Genomic DNA, 19,108 nt, shown 5'->3' on the forward strand with positions numbered 1-19,108 from the left:
CTTGGGGAAGATTTTCCCCATTTAACAAATTGAATCTGAGAGACATTGGCTTATTGGAAGTCATACAACCATTAAATGGCAGAGTCGGGGATAGACAGTGCTAAGTCTGATTCTCAGATGGTTTAATCTAAATGACACATAGAATTATATTCTCAATTTGAGGCACAAAACACAAATTTTCAATATCACGTTTACACTCCCACCCAATTCCTCTCACCCAAAGCCTTTAAGGGAGTCTAGGAGCCAGAGGCACAGGCCTCATGTGGTCCCTGCCTGGAGCCCAAGGCAAGAGAATCTCCTTAGCTTCCACAGTCCGTCCTGCTCTTGACAATGAGCTTCCTATCACTCAACCCTTCACTTTCAGCACCTTCTAAATTCCTGGATTTAAGGCAGGAATCCTGGAGAAAATCTGCAATCCCAGTGTGAACGGGGTAAAGTACAGAGTTCAGAGGGGCCAGGGCTTAGATCCTGCAGAGTCCGGGGGTGGAGAAGCTGGGGGTCCCTATGGCCAGGCAGTCATGCTGACTGGGAGTGTTGGTCTGATGTCTTTCAGATGAATCGTCCAATTCAAGTGAAGCCGGCTGCCAGTGAGGGCCGAGGAGGTAACTTCCCTGCCTGATGGACCTCAGCGTGTCACCTGTGTAGGGGATGATGGGCCCACTCCTGGAATCAGTCCTACCCATGGTTTATTACTAGAGACTCCCTGGGTCAGGGGGACAAATGATGTCCAGAGTTGCTCAGCACCAGAAACAGCTAAGCCATCCCAGCTCAAACTAAGAAGGGATGGGATCCAGCGTCCCTAGACCCAGAAGAGGCAGGAAGAGCTTAAGCCGATGCTGCAGATAGAAGAAGGGAACTCTTGCTACCTTGCCCCTCAAGAGAGTTCATTACTGTTTTTCTAGGTTCTTCTTTGTTTGAAGAACAAGGCTAGAGTTACTCTACTTTTCCAGATCCTTCTGATTACAGAGAACCCAGTCCTCTTGAGGGTGAGGCCACTCATTCCCTCATTGCAGTTGCCTGGCTACTCATGGTCAAAGATGAGGCTGGTACGACAAACTTTGTAGGCCATATTAAGGCCTACAGACCATGGAACTGGTAGTAGTTCTAGGCTGAAGACAGTAGAACTACTTTGAAAGTTTTTTAGCTGCATTGCTGGTGCACAAAGACCAATGATTCTTAAGAACAGGAGGGGTTGAGAGCTTGCGCTTTCAGACAACCAGCTGCATTCTGGCTGCTTCCATGCTGGAAAAGCAGTGCTAGTCCTGGGATCAGTTTTTGGTGTCTTTCTCACTTTTGGGTCTTATATTGCTTGTCACCCTCCCTGATGTCTGCTGACTCTCTCCCTTGGATAAGATTCTCCCTACCTTACTCAAGATCAGCCATCATTTTGTTAGGTGAAAGAAGCTGCCCAATGTCATGGAGACAACGGAACCCAATTGACAGACATTTATTAACCCTACTAACTCTGCACACCCTCTCAGACATCATGCTCAGTACGAGGGCTTCTGGTAGCTTCCTGGTTCCATTGTGGAGTTCTTTCCTCCAAAAAAATCATACTTTCATCCTTCTAGATTCTCTGACCTCTGATCTCTGATTCTTAATATCTGGTCAAGATGTCACCACCCTACTTTGCCTCGAAGAGGTATTTCCAAGCTTCATCCCCCCCTCCACACACACATTCTCCTTTCCCGTCTCATTGTTTCAATTTGTAAGAAGTTCCAGGCTGCATACCAAACCTCTGGGTCACCTGTCCCAAGAATTTCTGCTCCTTGGGGCACTGTTAGGCATCAAGGCCATTGTTGGCCATCTTCTATGCCCCGCCCACAAACCCTAGCCGTCCCACAGCTGAGAGTCCTGCTGAGAGTACCTGAGTGAGCTAAGAAACAGACAGGTTGGGATGCCGTTTATTCAACCATGCAACCAACAACTTACCCCACATTAGGAATGCAGATGTGAGCAAGGCAGACCTGGCCGCTGGCCTCGCGGAGCTCTGCGCTGTGACAGGGTGCAGACAAGTCAACAAGGGGCTACAATTCAGTACGATCAGCGCTTTCCGAGTCCTGGGGGTACTGTCGGGGCACAAGCAAGGGGCAGCCAGCTTAGTCTGGGAGGTCAGGGGGGCTCCCAGAGGTAGAAGTATTGGAGATCTCTAGGACGAGCGAAATGTAGTGAAACAGAACAAAAAGAGTGGGGAGGAGAAAGTGTTTCAGGCAGAGAGAATACACGTACAGAGCTGGGAAGAACATCAAGCAACTTGGAGTCGGGTTTAGGCACTAAGTCCACAGTGCTGGGGGCACGCCTGCCGTTTGGAGTCCAACATCTTATCCGGGCTGGGGCAGCTGCACAAAGGAAGCTTCCATGCTGACAGTGGTTCTGCTTGGCCTCGTGCCTATGTCCTGGTCGTCTGGGCCCCAACCAATGGCATCAGCCTAAGTTTTATTATTTTTCTCTTTCTTTTTGTACAAGTGTTTCAGGTGTCACATCAATGGCAAATTCTGTGCACGTGGCATCTCATCTCATTACCTGTTTATATTCGAGCAGCTCAAGAGAGCAAGAAAAGCAAATCTAGCTGAAAAGAGGTCTGCCTGGCAGTAGAATTCATAATTTTAGTAGTGATGTGTTACACAGATATTTCTTAAGGAGCATATACACCACAGATGGCTCTTAAGGAGCATATACTCCAAATGCATCCATGGATAATCCTTCTTGCAGCTTTGGATGGCAAGATCTCTCAATTCCGCCCTGCTCCCGCTCAGCCTCACCAGATGTTCCCTGCCACATATTTGGGAGAGAGGAGGCATACATGTATTAAGTCTTCTTGGAGAACAGTTGGGCCTGTATAATTTATAAGTATTTTACTACCAACTGATCTGTGTTACATAATCTTGTTACTAACCAAAATGTTTTCCTTTTCTTACATGTTGTCATCTCTCCCAAAGTGAGTTCAGCTCTCTGCTGAATTTTAACACAAATTAATGTTTTAGAAACTTAACTTTTAAAATGGAGTTGGATTTTGCTTTTGAAATATAGCATCTGACACCAATGTGGGACATCTTGTCCCATTCAAATCTTATCTCTGTGATCCCAGACATTCTGTAAACATTCAGAATTAATGGTCATACCTGTCCTGATATATTTAAGCCTGTGAGCCTGCATGTGTTTTAGTCATGAAATTAAATCCCTTAGTTTATGATAGTTGATTAACAATGATTTCTATATCTGATAAGAATATTAGTATCAATGTAGACATAATCCAAAGATTATCAAGGCAAACATAATCTTCCAAAAGTCTGCCATTTTCTTTTGGAAGGGATTATTAGATTTTTCTTCCCATAAAATAGGGATAACCTACTCAAATTCTATAGGAGTCAGGTAAGTAAGCCTAAATGGATGAGACAGATTATCATGATTTAATAAAGAATTTACATTTTAATTATATTAAATGTTGGCAACTAATTAATTTTTTTAAGTAGAGCAGCATATGAGAGTCTAACCAAACCCATCAGATTTGCTTCTTTGGCCCAAAGACTTCCATTTTTTCATCTGCCATACAGAATTTTCCATTGTGCACACATGAGCTTTTAGACAAAAATAGTTACTTTCCATTCTGTCTCTTGAATTTTGATGCTAGTGCAACGGGGTAGTATCCCTCTTATTTTTAATCAATAGACATGAGATTTGTGGTTGAAATAACCTATATTTTGAACACATTGTATATTGTGTTACTTTTAGAAGTCATGGGTAACACGCACATTCAATGCTTACAGTGCAATAACAGTAGCAACACAACAGGGCCTGCCTAAGAGGAGATGCGAGGCTCCTCTTCTTCCATGGCCATGCCCTGCAGCTTTTCCAGACTCAGAGTCTCAGACGGGCATCGACGTCCTCACGGACTATATTATAGCAGCCTTTGAATGTATCCCAGCCAGTTCCCATAAATTCTGCAGCTAAATTTGTACTGTTCATACATTCCATACTCCGTGCCTATATTTTATATCTAGGGGCATTGAGCAGTGTATTCTTAAGGAAAAACATGCACCTAATTTTCCAAAATAAAATTATCTCCTATTATATTAAAGGCACTATATATGAGGTGTGATCAAACAATATGGTGAATGTTTAAATTATAAAATGTATTACAGTAAAAGACACATTGCCATTAAACCCCCTCCAAATACTCCCGCTCACTTCGAACACACTTATCCCATCGTTCTTGCCACTTCTGGAAGTCCTCTTCCATGAGTGTCTTTAATGGCGCTGTCATGGCTGCCTCCATGTCCTGAATCATTTTGACTTTGGGGAAGAGCCAGAAGTCACACGGTGCCAGATCCAGTGAAAAAGGTAGATGAGGACACACCGTAATGTTTTTATTTGACAGAAATTGCCATATACCGAAGCAAAGTGTGACACGGAGCATTGTTATGATGGAGGATGATTTACATCACACTTAAAAAACACACCTCAGAACGGCCGGTTAGCTCAGTTGGTTAGAGTGCGGTCCTCTTAACAACAACGTTGCCGGTTCGATCCCCGCATGGGCCACTGTGAGCTGCCCCCTTCACAACCACATTGAAACAACCACTTGACTTGGAGCTCGTGGGTCCTGGAAAAACACACTTAAAATAAATAAAAGTTAAAAAACATAAAACTAAAATAAAAAGAAAACACACCTTCTCTCAATCGTACCTCACACCTGACTGACTGTACCAAATAAATTGAAACTTGTCACACACTGTTACTAAGGTTTGAAACTCCACTATCTGTTATCCGTATTGAAGAACACTGCCTTTCTGTTGGATGGCCATTGCCAGCAGCATTCACTGTATTTGCTGATTACAACGGAAAGGCTCCATGTCACACATCACTTCCGAAACGGCAATTTCTGTGAAATAAAAACAGTAATACAGCGTGTCCTCATCCACCTTATTCCCGATCTGGCACCATGCGACTTCTGGCTCTTTCCCAAAGTCAAAATGACATCAAGGCAGCCACAACAGCACAACTAAAGACGCCCACGGAAGAGGACTTCCAGAACTGTTTCAGAAAGTGGCAAGAACCAAGGGATGAGTGTGTTCCAAGCGAGAGGGAGTATTTGGACGGGGTTTAATGGCAATGTGTCTTTTGATGTAATAAGTTTTACTTTTAATTTAAACATTCACCGTTGTTTTTTTTTTTTATCACACCTCATACTTTAAACATACATAGTGCCAAAAACTTTTCCTTCAGCATTTAGATTTATTTGAATGTGAACACTAAAATGTTTGCCTGGACAAATATTTAAGGTTCGTGCATTTGAAAATGTTAACCACAAATTATATGAGGCCAGAGCTAGAGATCCCCAAATCCCTCACATTATGGTAACTAAATAGGTCTATTTTATTTGCTCTTCAGCACGGAAACTGTGGTTGATATTTCCTAGCTTACATTATCTCTACTGTGGAAGCACTAAAAATAAGTTAAACTGTAAGTATCAATCTTATCGGAAAAGCACTTTTTAGTCCTAAGGCAAAACCTTCAAAATCATTGAACTCCTGTATTCTTTCCTCTCTTTCAAATTTCATAACATAAAATCAATAAATTCATAAATCACAATGGTGATTGCTCTGCTTGCTCCATTCCCCAAATTTGCTGTATTTTTTTACTCGGCAAATATTTATGTATCTAAAATGACCAAGGTACAGAAATTGGTTAAGTAATCAATCCATGAACTCTTTTTCCCTTACTTTTTAACTCTAAAATTGAAAACATTTTCTGAGGTGAGGAATCTCTTTTTTAATCTTGAAGATTCATTTAACTCCATTCTAAAATCCAATTATCTGTTTTCATAGAAACCCTCTTACCCCCATCCTGTAATTGTTTAAGTACTGCCTGAATTTGCAAGGGTTTGATTAAATATTAGCCTGAGTTTTGAGTAATAAACATATGTTAGTATCTGACTAGGTAAGCCATCTTTTCCAAAATTTTTCTAGGATTCTATTTTATTCAGCGTTTAACAACTAAGCTTTGAGTTGAAGTTAAATTTTGAGCTAGAATTTTCAGAATTTCATAAAAGTGGGACATATCCTGTGTCCAAAATCAAATATGGATCTTAGTAACAACGATTCTATTGGTCAGTTGACACTCATACCTATCTTCAATCAAATACTCATTTAATTCTAAACAGTATTCTTCCAACTGACTGGATGTGTTTCAACAGTACTGCTTACGATTTTACTCAGGTTAATGTTTCACTGCCTGAAATGCATTCTACCTATGAAGGTAAAGAGAGCTGCTTCCCTTCAGTATGACTCAGAGCAGGTCACCCAAAGCTGATCGTTTAGGCTGTGGACATGGCTGAACCGCTCACAAGCCCTTCAGGTACAGGTGTACAGCTTGCAAACAGAAGAGGCATCTCGGGAGGCTGAAATTCTTCTCTCTTAAGGGAACATGGAAGCCCAGGCTTGGTTTCCCTTTCTTACTCATCTCCTGGCTTTCCTGGATCAGGATAAAGATACAGTTCTTTCTTGGTCTAATTTCCTATTTTTTCAACTATCCTTAAAGCTCTTTTTATTTTTTCTATATTGTGGTAAAATAGACATAACAAACTTTAGCATCTTTACCGTTTTTAAGAGTATAGTTCAGTAGTGTTCAGTACATTCACATTGTTGTGCAACCAATCTCCACAACTTTTTCATCTTACGAAATTCAAACTCTGTACCCATTAAACAGTAATTCCCCACTTACCTGTCCCTCCAGCCCCGGGTAACCACCATTCTACTTTCTGTGTCTCTGGATGCCTTGTATAAGGGAAATCATGCAGTATTTGTCTTTGTGTCTGGCTTATTTCACTTAACATAAGGTCCTCAAGGTTCATCCATGTTGTAGCATATGTCAGAATGTCCTTCCTTTTAAAGGCTGAATAATATTTCATTGTATAGATCACATTTGTTTATCCATTGATTGATTGATAGACATTTGGGTTGCTTCCACCCTTTGACTGTTATGGATAACACTACTGTGAACCTGAATGCACAAGTATCTCTTCGAGACGTTGATTTCAATTCCTTTGGATATACACTCAGAACTGGTACTGCAGGGTCACGTGATAATTGTATTTTTAATTTTTTGAGTAATCACCATACTGTTTTCCACCGTGGCTGTACCATTTTACATTCCTACCAACAGTGTACAAGGGTTCCAATTTCTCTACATCCTTGCCAACAACATTAGTTACTTTCTGGATTTTGTTTGTTTGTTTTTTTGTTTTGTGTTGTTTTTGGATAACAATCATCCTGATGGGTGTGAGGGACTACCTCTCTGTGGTTTGGATTTGCACTTTCTTAATTTGCAGTCTTGTTGAGCATCTTTTCCTATGTGTGTTGGCCCTTTGTATATCTTCTTTGGAGAAATGTCTATTCAAGTCTTTTGCTTATTTTTAAGTCAGCTTATTTGGTTTATTGTCGTCATTGAATTGCAGGAGCACTTTATACGTATGTTCTGCATACAAACTCCTTATCGGATATGTGATTTGCAATTATTTCCTCCCGTTCTGTAGGTTGTCTTTTCACTCTGATTGTGTCCTTTGATGCACAGAGTTTTTAATTTTGATGTAGTCCAATTTATCAATGTTTACTTTTGTTGTCTATACTTTTGGTGTCATATTCAAGAAATCATGGGCCAAATGCAAGGTCATGAAGCTTTTCCCCCATTTTATGTCTAAGAGTTTTACAGTTTTAGCACTTATGTTTAGGTCTTTGACCCATTTTTAGTTAATTTTTGTATATGATTTAAGGTATGGGCCCAACTTCATCTTTTTTTTTTTTTTTTTGCATGTAGATATCCAGTTTTCTCAGCACTGTTTCTTGAAAAGACTGGTTCTCTTGTCAAAAGTCATTTGATCATATGTATGAGGGCTTATTTGGGGTTCTCTAGTCTATGCCACTGATCTGTATGTCTGCCGTTATGCCAGTACCACACTAATTCCTGTAGCTTTGTACTAAGTTTTAAAGTTAGGAAGTGTGAGACCTCCAATTTTGTTCTTTTTCAAGATTGTTTTGGCTATTCAGGGTCTCTTGAGATACCATGGGAATTTTAGACTGTTTTTTTTATTTTGCTTCAAGATATGCCATTGGGATTTTCATAAGGATTGCATTAAATCTATAGATTGTTTGGGGTGATATTGACACCTAATGATATCAAATCTTTCAATCCATGAACACGGGGTGTCTTCCATTTATTTGTGTCTTCTTTAATTTCTTACAGCAATGTTTTGTAGTTTCCTTTTGCCTCTTTGGTTAAGTTTGTTCCTAAATATTTTATTTTACTTTGATGCTTTTCTAAGTAAAATTATTTTCTTAATTTCCTTTTCAGATTGTTCACTGATAGTGTATAGAAACACAACTGACTTTTGTTTGTTGATTTTGTATTCTGCAACTTCACTGAATATGTTTATTAATTCTAAAAGGGTGTGTGTGTGTGTGTGTGTGTGTGTGTGTGTGTGTGTGTGTGCGATATTAAAGCTCTTCTTGAAGTTCATCATATCTGGCCAGGAGACTCTGTTTGCCCTGGATATTAGCTTCATTCAAGTTTCCAGTCTTCCTTGGATCCTATGCTTCAGTCATCACTAAGAACATCAGTGGAGATGTTCTGCCACCAGCAGGACCTGCTGGGTTGGTATTTGGAGGAGAGGTGGCACAGTATTTTGAGGATGTGTTTGCTGGTTGGTACCCCAATGCTGAAACCTTGCCTCTACATTATTCCTATAACCATGACTTCCCATCAACATTGAGGTGAGTGAGTGTGAGGGACCTAGAAGCCAGAAACTTGATTACCTTAAGAATTCCTCAGGGTCAACTTGAGGCAGAGACTCCTTTCTTGAATAGCATCTTGGTGCCATTCCTGGGGAAGATGAAGCAGACTGACTCTGACGCTGGGCTCTCAACCCCATCATTTGCTGCGTTAGAATCCCTGAGCTGTATGACCAGCTGCACAAGGCAGCTTCATAGATATGAGCCTCTGGGGCCCAAACAACTTGGTTTGGGTTCAAAAGAGCATTTGGTAGAAGAGCAAGGAGTCTACATTGGTTGCCAACAGAAAAATGCAGTTATACCATTCAACTGTGTGTCTTTCCTACTATGTCTTAATGCCACACTGATGTTATCTTCCAATTCCTCCCACTTCAGCAAGGTTGAACTTCCCTTTTTGATAGTCTCATATTTCTAGGGACCCACTCACCACCCATGGGATGCTTTTATTTAGACATTTCTGACCTACCTCTTACAGACTTTTCTTTTTTACCAAACTGGTAGAGTTTAACCTATAGGAAATTGAATTATCTGAACTAAATCTCATCATCATCTCTCCCTGATGACATTGATCAGCCCTCCAAATAGTCAGGGCTGTGGATTTGAGGACTATTCTTAGGGGTCTAGCCTGTACTTCTCTTTTACCAGGTCTCTTAAGTGTATCCCACCACTTTGGGATCACCTGAGGCTTAAGGTCACTGTGACCCAGGTCATCCTCTTGTCAAACACCATTAAGGTCCATGTACAATGGCAAAGAGGATACTAGTATTCAAGGTGATACCTGGGAAATGGGCAGCACAGAGCCCAGCCTACACCCTGGCCTCATTTCAATTTCAAATTCTGTACAGCCCTGTAGCCCAGAACCATAGAGTCCATGCCTTATCTTGGAAATGGAAATTCATAACTTGGGAGACTCTCACTGCAAAAGAAGGATCACAGAATTTCATGGTCTGTGACATGACCTTGAACTGACAAGCATCAGCACAAAAGAGTAACAAGAGAAAGAGCAGATGAAGGATCAGACCACCATCCACACAACCCTTTTTCGCATCCTACAGGCTCTATCTCAACTTGGACATCTCTCTTCCTACCTAGGATGCTGGTCATGTAGCATGACATCTTAATCTAGGTACCATCAGCATCTTGCAGACCCTACCCAATGACACAGCTGCACTATAAATTAGGGCATAATGAAACACCTTTTAAGCCTTGGAACTCTGGAGGCCCTGGGATCTTCTCCAGCCCCTTCTGGGCCTTCTGCAGCCAATGGGCATACTTTAGTGTCATAGCTCAGAATAATGACACAGTCTTCTGGGGTTTTATTCCCTGACCAAATGAGGTCTGTCCTCCAATGTCAAGGCAAAGCCGCCAACATCATACTAGTCAAGAGATTCATGAAAAACCTTTCCTATCTTCTCAGGTTCCTGAACAGGATGATCTCAGATCCCTCTTCATACATATTCTGGAACTCTATTCCCTATCTTTTAGGTTTTTGAAAGACTTTCCTTGGAGCCCCATCTAAGGGGTAGATGAAGCAAGAGGCATTCCAGCACACACACACCCCACACTTCCTTCACTGACTTCAGTCAGAGAAGTTCTGCTTTTCTCTTGTATTTTCAGCTTCATCCTAATATTTTTGTCAGAACAATGGGTTAAATAGCCTTTTTAAAAGGTTGGGAAACCAGTGATCTGTTCCAAGGGCACTATTCTATGGCTAACCCTCCAAGAAATGAAGCACACCCACTGATTATGTTCTCACCACAGAAGGTCGACATCTCCTCTAGAATTCTGGCCACAAGTACGTTACCCATCCTTTTCCCCTCAGGATCACTGGGCAGTAATCCTCTGGACAGATTCTGCTGAAACACACTATGCCCGTCCCATATAAGCCGCAGCCCCGCACCCCCCCCCCACACACACACACAGACACAGCATTGACAGACAGACACCTTAGTGTACCCAGGGCAGCCTACACTGAACCTTCCAGGTGCAATATGGACACACACACATAGCTTTGTTGGAGATTCCCTCCACTGCTAACTTCAGACAGTCTGTTCTTCCTTTTCACTGTCACCTAGGCTTCAGTCTATGACCCTTACCAGCCTTGCTCCATTGCATTCAGGATCCAAGAAACCCCATAGGCCTAGCCAAGCTTATAAAGAATGTAAAGGAGTTTGGGGTGGGTTTTCTTGGGCTCCAGGATCTCAAAGGTGAAGCCTGAAGCCAGATTCCCACCCACTTCTCTCTCAACTTGTATCACCCAGATAAAGCCCCACACCGAATGCAGAGACTTCCCTTGGTACAGAAAGGAGCAGGACTTTGGCAGCAGGCCCTGTGGGCTGGGCCCCTCTTCCCCAGGCTCTTGGACAGTGACCCTGCGGCCTGACTTGCTGCATGTGCACCTAAGCCATGGTCTCCAGCCCCAGCTCTCCGCCTTTCTCCAAAGGACACAGGCCCAGCTTGCAGCCCCTTTCCTGGAATCTCTGCCATTCCCAGAGGAAGGGTGGACACACTGAGGGATCAGACATGTTCTCAGGTGGCCTTCCAGGTCTAGAGGCAGAACTTGTTCTCCCATGAACACCAGCGTGAACACCTGGAGCGGGACCAGGGCAGAGGAAGTCAGAAAGGAGGCAGCAGAGCTCAGTGAGGGCCCTGGCAGCTCAATGAGGGAAGCAAGTGGTGGAGGTGGGAGGTAAGGAAAGGGGTCAGGGATTCAGCAAGTGTAGTGGGAAAAATGCTAATGCTGGCGTCTCAGGAACCCAAGCTTCCTGCCCTCTTTCAGTCTTTGGGGGATGGGGGCACCCAGGTTGAGTTTGGTGCAAGGGGTGGGCAGTAATCATCCCAGAGCTCAGTGTCTAGGGATGAGGCAGTATGCTGAGACAACTGCTTCCGGTGCTGCTTTTTGACCTAGAATACTACTTGATTTGGGCAGGAAGGGGCATTGATTCTAGCCACTGCCATCAGGCTGAGCAGCAAGGGTGTACTTCTCTTCTCCAGACCCAGTCCGAATGCAAAGGCCTTCTCTGAGGACCCCCGATCTTAATAGGGCTCATATGGTCCAAAATAGCCTTTCCCAAACTCAAAGAACAGAAAGGTCAGGCATATAAAAGATGTATATCGGGCTCTACCCAACCACGATAATAACTGAATCACTTTCCACAAAGACAGCAGTGAGTCTTTCTGGAATTTTCCAGGATCTGGGTTTTCCTGACGGAAATCTGGGTTGAGTTCCTTTTCTCCAGATGTGTCTGTAGGTGGTCCTGCCCTGGAAGAAACCCAACCTTGTAGCCCCAGGACCTCCTCACTCCCTAAGTCTCTTCCCAAAGCTAGAGCGCCGTGCGCTACCTTCTTAAGTTCCTCCAGCTACTCTCGGGAGTCCAAGAGGACTTAGGTTCCCCAGGTCACTCCTGGATTTGTCCCCAGAGGACCGAAAGCTGTTTGTGGGGATGCTGGGGAAGCAGCAGGGTGAGGAGGACGTCAGACGTCTGTTCCAGCCCTTTGGCCACATCGAGGAGTGCACTGTCTTACGGAGCCCGGATGGCGCCAGTAAAGGTGACTTGAGCTGACCCTGGGATCTCCTGGTGACCCTGCCTCACTCTGGGCTACATGACCCTTTGGCCCCTGTGGCCTGAGCCACCCAATCCCTCTATCCTGCCCCAGGCTGTGCCTTTGTGAAGTTTGGGAGTCAGGGGGAAGCTCAGGCGGCCATCCAGAGTCTGCACGGCAGCCGGACCATGGCGGTGAGGGCGGGCGCGGGGCCGAGGGCGAGGCCAGTGGGGTGGGGACGGCTCCTCCTCCGCACGTCTGATCGGTGCCCCAGGAAAGGGCCTGATGGGCAAGGCGCTCAGCCAGGGCTAGGGCTGGGGTCTGGACCGGTCACTGTGGCTTCCCCTGCCCTACCCAGGGCGCCTCATCCAGCCTCGTGGTCAAGCTGGCGGACACCGACCGGGAGCGCGCGCTGAGGCGGATGCAGCAGATGGCGGGCCAGTTGGGTGCCTTCCACCCGGCGCCACTACCGCTCGGGGCCTGCGGAGCCTACACCACCGCGGTAGGTGCCGGGCCTCCGCAGGCGCGACGGGCAGGCGGGGGGTGGGGCAGGCACGCGGTCGGGACCCAGAGCAGCTCCCCGCCGCCGGGCCCTCCACACCCGCCCTTCTTCCCTCTCAAAGATCCTGCAGCACCAGGCGGCCCTGCTGGCGGCGGCGCAGGGCCCGGGCCTAGGCCCGGTGGCCGCAGTGGCGGCCCAAATGCAGCACGTGGCGGCCTTCAGCCTTGTGGCGGCGCCGCTGCTGCCCGCGGCAGGTACTGCGCGCAGGGCCGGGCGCGGCCGGGAGGGGCGTGGAGCCGGGAGGGGCCTGGTGCCGGGAGGGGCCTGGAGCCGGGAGGGGCGTGGAGCCGGGAGGGGCCTGGAGCCGGGACGGGCCTGGAGCCGGGCCGCGCCCTGACCCCGCCACCTCCTCCGCCAGCAGCAGCCAGCTCCCCTCCGGGCGGCGGCCCTGGCACGCTTCCCGGCCTCCCGGCGCCCATCGGGGTCAATGGCTTCGGCCCTCTGACTTCCCAAACCAACGCGCAGCCGGGCTCCGACACTCTCTACAATAGCGGGCTCTCCCCTTACCCAGGTGGGCCCCGCTGCGCCCCAATCCCCCCGAGATGGGAGGGGGAGCGGGGTGTTGGGTTCGGGACTTCTCCTGGTGTCCTGCCGCCTCTCACTCCACCCTGCCCGCCAGCCCGCCCTCTCCACGGCCTCACGCCCCTGTCTCCCCAGCCCAGAGCCCCGGCGTGGCTGACCCCCTGCAGCAGGCCTACTCTGGGACGCACCACTACGCAGGTTTCACTGGGCGCTGCTTGGCCTGGGGCGAGGGTGGGAGGGCCCCAGAAAAGACTAGGAAACCTGGGGGCGGGGGGCAGGGGGTTAGGCTCTCTTCTGAGGAGTTGACCCTCTCATCCCTCTACCCCTGGCCCCAGAACGACCTCTCTAGGGGTGAGGGTTACCATGAACTGGACCGAATTGGTCAAAGGTGGCCAGGCAGATGGGACCCTACTTGGGAGATGGATCCTGGGATTTACTGCCCACTCCCACCTCTGTCTCCAGCAGCCTATCCGTCGGCCTATGCCCCAGTGAGCACAGCTTTTCCCCAGCAGCCTTCAGCCCTGCCCCAGCAGCAAAGAGAAGGTGAGGGACAGGGGGCTGGAGATCAGAGCCTGGTGGGGCTGCACTCAGGGTCCCTCCCCCTGAACCAGCCTGCTACTGTTCCTGCAGGCCCCGAAGGCTGTAACCTCTTCATCTATCACCTGCCTCAGGAGTTTGGTGATGCAGAACTCATACAGACATTCCTGCCCTTTGGAGCCGTTGTCTCTGCCAAAGTCTTTGTGGATCGAGCCACCAACCAGAGCAAGTGTTTTGGTGAGCTGCACCCCAGCCCTGGACTTTTCCCACTGCCAACTTTGAGATGCCCTACAGACCCTAAGATTGTCCCTCCACAAGTCATTGATTCCCAGAGGCTGAGTATATGGCATAAAGCGGTGTCACAGACAAGTGACGAGGCTCAGCCCAGACCAGCAAGAAGTCTAGTTCAGGGTCATCTGGGAAGGTCAGGTGTCTGGAAGATGTTTACCCACGTCAGGCTTTAGAGTCTAGCCAGGGCAGGAGGAGTATGGATCTGGGACCAGAGAGCCCCTCCAACTCCAACTGCAGTTCAGACGACCAGAATGGGAGCTGTGGAGGGAGAGAATCAACCCATGCTACTGAAAGACAGGGGAACTCCCTGACCAATACACAAACTCAGAATTGCTTTCTGTCCTTCCAAGAATCACCCTTTTAGGAAACTCAGGCCATTTGTCCGTGTAAGTATGAGCATGTGTCCGTATGTGTGTGTGCACATGCAAACAATGGAAGGAGGAAGGATGTATGTTTGATGGAACTGGCCTGAGGGGGCAGGGAGAAAAGGGGGCTGGTCAGAGAGAAAGGAGGCCCTGCTAAGCACAGTTCCCAGCTAACCTCTGCCCACCCCTCAGGGTTTGTTAGCTTTGACAATCCAACCAGTGCCCAGACAGCTATTCAGGCTATGAATGGCTTTCAAATTGGCATGAAGAGGCTCAAGGTCCAACTAAAGAGGCCCAAGGATGCCAACCGGCCTTACTGATCTGCTCTCACTGACCAGCCACAGAAAGGTGAGTCCTTGGTGGACCCCAGGCAGATGGGGCCCGAGTGATGGAGGCCCTCTCCCCTTTGATGTTCTTTTCGGGACATTGGGGCACCCATCTCTGAAAAAGTCTGGGAGAGAAGAGACAGGAGTTTAGGAGGAACTCTTAGTTGGAGATGTTTTTCCTTCCATCCAAGGACCGAGATAAATTAGGCAACATTCTTTTCCCCATCATCTGGGAGTGACATTTAACAGTTAGTTCTGCTCCCGGGATAGCCGCAGCGGGCCGTGGGAATAGAGAACTCCTGCTGAAGGAGGGCAGAGGGATGGAGAATGAGACTAGAAAAGTAGGTTTAGGCCAGCTTGTGAAGGGTCTTAAAGGCCACGAATTTGGACTTTGTCCTGAGGATGGTGGAGAACCATGAGGAGCTAGGTGAAGAAAGGACACGTGGAAGGGCTGGGTAGTGTCAATGAGCACGGAGAGGGGGAGACAAGCACGCATGCTGAGGAGGCAGCACCTGCGGGCCTGGTGGGTGAAGGGGAAGGAGATGCCAGGATGTTAGGTTTCTGGCAGGGCCAGCTGCCTGCGACGTTTAGAGACTTGCTGTCTCAGATGGTCCTCATGGCCCTGCCTCACTTGAGCTAACCCCGGGAGCCCTCTGGGGTGGGTGCTGGGCTGAAGTCATCTGCCAAGGACCCAGAGTCTGGCTTCAGTGAATCAGGCTGCTGCCTTGGCCCTACCATAGCTCTGCTCTTCTGGAAGAGAAGCCCAGCCACTCACCCAAGCCATCATTGATGGGGCAAACTGCTGTTCTTGTCTTGCCCTTTAGAGTTATTTTTGCCTCCCTCCTCCCCTTACCAATTCATACCAACAACAGATACCTAAGAGTGAGAAGAAGGAAAGGAAAACACAGAAGCGCTTGAGCAGCCCTTCTTGAAGGAGCAGCCGCAGCCAGAGGTGGATTGGACCCAAGACCGACGCCTGGGGCTCAGGCCACTTTGAGGATTGTTTTCATCATGTGGGTTGTGCTGTGCCTGTGGCTAGAGCTCAGTCTGGCCAGGCAGCTGGGGCTGGCTGAGGACTGACTGTCTAGGGGAACCAGCAGGGGCCCTTGGGGGTGCCAAGGGCTTCTCCGCAAGGGAAGCCCAGATTTACTTCTTTCAAAATCATATCATTCCTTAGAGTTTAGGGACCAAAGGACTATTGCTTTTTTAAGAATATATATATCTATATCTATATAAATTAAAACAAAGAAAAAAACAAAAAAAACTCACAAAAGACAGTATAGAGTCTCATAAAAGCTGCCTTTAACTATCCCTAGGAGACAGGGTGAAGGAGACCTTTAAAAGTCCCAGCCTAGGCAGAAGGGGGCTGTGGGAAGATTGTTCTGTGTCTCATTCTCTCTTAAACCATCTCCCCACCCACCTTTTGAAGATAATGAAGGACTGAGTTATAGGCTCAGACGCAGGTAACACGAGCGTTACGGAAGCAGTGAACCCACAATCCCCAAACTCCTGAAGAGGCCTCGGGAGGAGCTCTGGCCGCCCACACAGGCCACCTAGCCAGCAGGAGTGGGAACCACTGCTTCCCCAGGCAGGAAGAAAGAGGGAGTGGGGGCCACCCTAGCTTTTCCCTTCCCCTTCCAGGTAGACAGAGGCCCTGCCTTTGGCTGAGCCGAGACACCTCCTGTGTCCCCCTCACCTTGAGCCAGCCCCAGTATCCCCTCGCTCCAGGCCACCTTCTGACTCAAAGTCTAAGTTTGCCCACCTGTAAAGTAGATTCAGGATATATGTAGAGGGCTGTGACAACAGACTTGGAAGGTTTGCTACTGTATATACTGCCATTGAGAAGGGGATAATTTTCAATATGTAGAAGCTTCAGAATTTAGAGGTCCCTCTTTACACAGGACCTGGGAGGGAAGTAGATGTTTTGCCAAAATACTTCTTCATTCCTTTAAAAAGTACATCTTTCCTATGCAAGAGTGTCTCACATGTGCTTATCCAAGGTGCTTCTAGATGGTGAGCAGTGTTCAGCTTAGAAGTGGTGTGTGCTCTGTCTGTCTGTCTTTGTCTGTCTGTTGTATACAGTGGGTGCCATATAAAGCTGATCAATGGTGGTGCTTTCTGCCTGCTTCTGTGAGATGGGCAAAAGATTTCAGCTTAGAACACCATGACTCACCTTGCCTTGGTCAGCCTTTTCTGGGCCTGCAGGGCCTTGCACATATTTTTCCCCAGAGGATAATTTCTTCTCCACCCCATAGACATGGATCAAACTAGTCCGGGGTCCCAGCTGTGTGGTGGGCACTCTGATCCCCAGGTGTTACTGAGGCTGGAGGCCTCACATCTGATCGCACATAAGACAGTAAGGATGTGGGGGTGGGGTCGGAGGGTTCCTCCTTCATGACAGTTTCTAAGAAAACTTGTTTCCACCTGTTCCTCTGTCTTTGACTCATTTTTGGAGGGAATGGGATGAAAAATCCGATAATAACATTACCAGGTAAGGTGCGGTGTATATCAACTAATAATTTCCCCCTGAGAAAGGAACCAATGTCTAGGGCATCTGCACATCAGCACAGTGCTGACACATAGACTAACCACCCTGGACAAGGATGGAGCTATATAGCACCTGCACATTCAATCAGATATTCAGATGGAGGGATAGTGGCCCTTCGGTCCAAGGTGCTCAGCGCTGTGCTAGGAGCTGGGGCTCAGGCATGTGCTAAGTACCCAAAGTCAGGAGGAAAGACACACCAGTCATGTCGTTACAATGGAGGACCACACAGGGTCTGTGATAACAAGAATGAGAGTCCTAATTCATATCGGTAATTCAGACTTGACTGGAGATCAGAAAAGGTTTCCTGAAGGAAATGAAAGGAGGGAGGGGTCTTTGAGGTTGACCTGGAACAGTGGCATCATTTTGATACATCATCTTTATTGCCAAGAAATAATCATGGTTACCATTTATTCAGTGCCTCTGATGTGGAAGATAATGGGTACCAAGACCCTTTTCCCATTCCCTGAGCCTTAACTCATTAAGTCATGTTAAAACACTTGAACCAAAATGGCATTTAGAAGTATTTTGCTTCGTGGTTAGGGACGGGCAGATCATGCCAATGCTGCAGGGGTTGGCAAGGTCAAGACCAGGAGTCAGCAAGCTATGGGCTGTGGGCACATCTGGCCTGCAGTCTGTTTTTGTGTGGGCTACAAACTAAGAACGGTTGTTACATTTGTGTAGGATCGTAAAAATAACACAAAAGGGAATATGAGACCGAGACAATATGTGGCCCACAAAGCCTAACGTTTTTATTTTTTTTTTTATTATTTTTTTTTTATTTTTTTTTTTTTAAGCCTAACGTTTTTAATCTGATCCTTTAGACAACAAGTTTGCTGACTCCTATAAGATCAGGAAAGACTTGTATAATGTCTAATGAGTTTGAACAACATGGTGTTTGTGTGTCTGTTGTGTGTGCTTGTGTTAGTCTCAACCTTTTCAGCTGCAAGTGTCAGAAACCTAACTCAAATGTGTTTAAGCCAATAGGAAATTGATTGGCTTACGTAACTGGCAAATCAAAGGATGTGTCTGCCTTCAGGCATGACTGGATCTAAGGGTTCAAATGATGATGTCTCCATCTCTTGGCTCTGTTTCCTTCTTTATGTTGGCGTCAGTAGCTCTACTTCTAAAGTCCTAGGGAAGACTTTGACCAGAGTGGACATGTGACTACCTCCAGGGTGGAAGAGTAGGCCACTTCCCCAGGACTGTGTGGAGGGGAGAAATGGGTCTCCAAAGGAAGGGATGATGGGCAGATAAGCAATACGCATCTATTATATTCCACCCTTTTATTGCTCAGCATTCACTTTTACTTTTCTTGACAAACATACTCATGCAATCTCAAAAGTGTGCCTCCCTAATGGTGCAATAATCCTAGCAAAAAACATACCCACTTCCCAGTGGAAGACAAAACAGAATCATGCCCAGTTGCTTTAGTCCAAAGTCCCTTTGTGATGTGCAGTTCTTAATCAGGTCTGGATATAATTTGTTGTGATTTTACAATCTATGGCTAAAAGATAAATTTAGCTATACCTACATAACTAATAAGAAATAGTGAAGGAAAATGGGATAACCACTTTTTTTGCATAGTTTGCTTTTGTTTTTAACACAATATACTACACGTATTATTTTCC

General features: G+C 46.6%; 1 protein-coding gene across 11 annotated transcripts in view; it reads left to right on the top strand.

The window, feature by feature from the left end:
- The window catches only part of CELF6 (CUGBP Elav-like family member 6), a 31,030-nt gene extending 12,646 nt beyond the window's left edge, over positions 1-18,384 (top strand). The window contains exons 3-13 of one of the 11 annotated variants that reach the window (XM_081049417.1): positions 554-602; positions 12,207-12,335; positions 12,444-12,523; positions 12,688-12,831; positions 12,953-13,085; positions 13,253-13,402; positions 13,549-13,611; positions 13,876-13,956; positions 14,044-14,187; positions 14,799-14,954; positions 15,805-18,384. In XM_081049417.1, coding sequence (XP_080905543.1) covers positions 554-602; positions 12,207-12,335; positions 12,444-12,523; positions 12,688-12,831; positions 12,953-13,085; positions 13,253-13,402; positions 13,549-13,611; positions 13,876-13,956; positions 14,044-14,187; positions 14,799-14,926 — 1,101 coding nt within the window. In that variant the 3' untranslated portion in view covers positions 14,927-14,954; positions 15,805-18,384. Of the gene's footprint in view, positions 1-553; positions 603-12,206; positions 12,336-12,443; positions 12,524-12,687; positions 12,832-12,952; positions 13,086-13,249; positions 13,403-13,510; positions 13,612-13,875; positions 14,955-15,804 lie in introns of those variants that run through there. The other 10 variants (XR_013993423.1, XM_081049414.1, XM_081049415.1 and 7 more) reach the window with 10 other exon arrangements.
- Positions 18,385-19,108: the final 724 nt, after the last annotated feature.

Source organism: Rhinolophus hipposideros, assembly GCF_964194185.1.
Source record: "Rhinolophus hipposideros genome assembly, chromosome: 5".
Lineage (NCBI taxonomy): Eukaryota > Metazoa > Chordata > Mammalia > Chiroptera > Rhinolophidae > Rhinolophus > Rhinolophus hipposideros.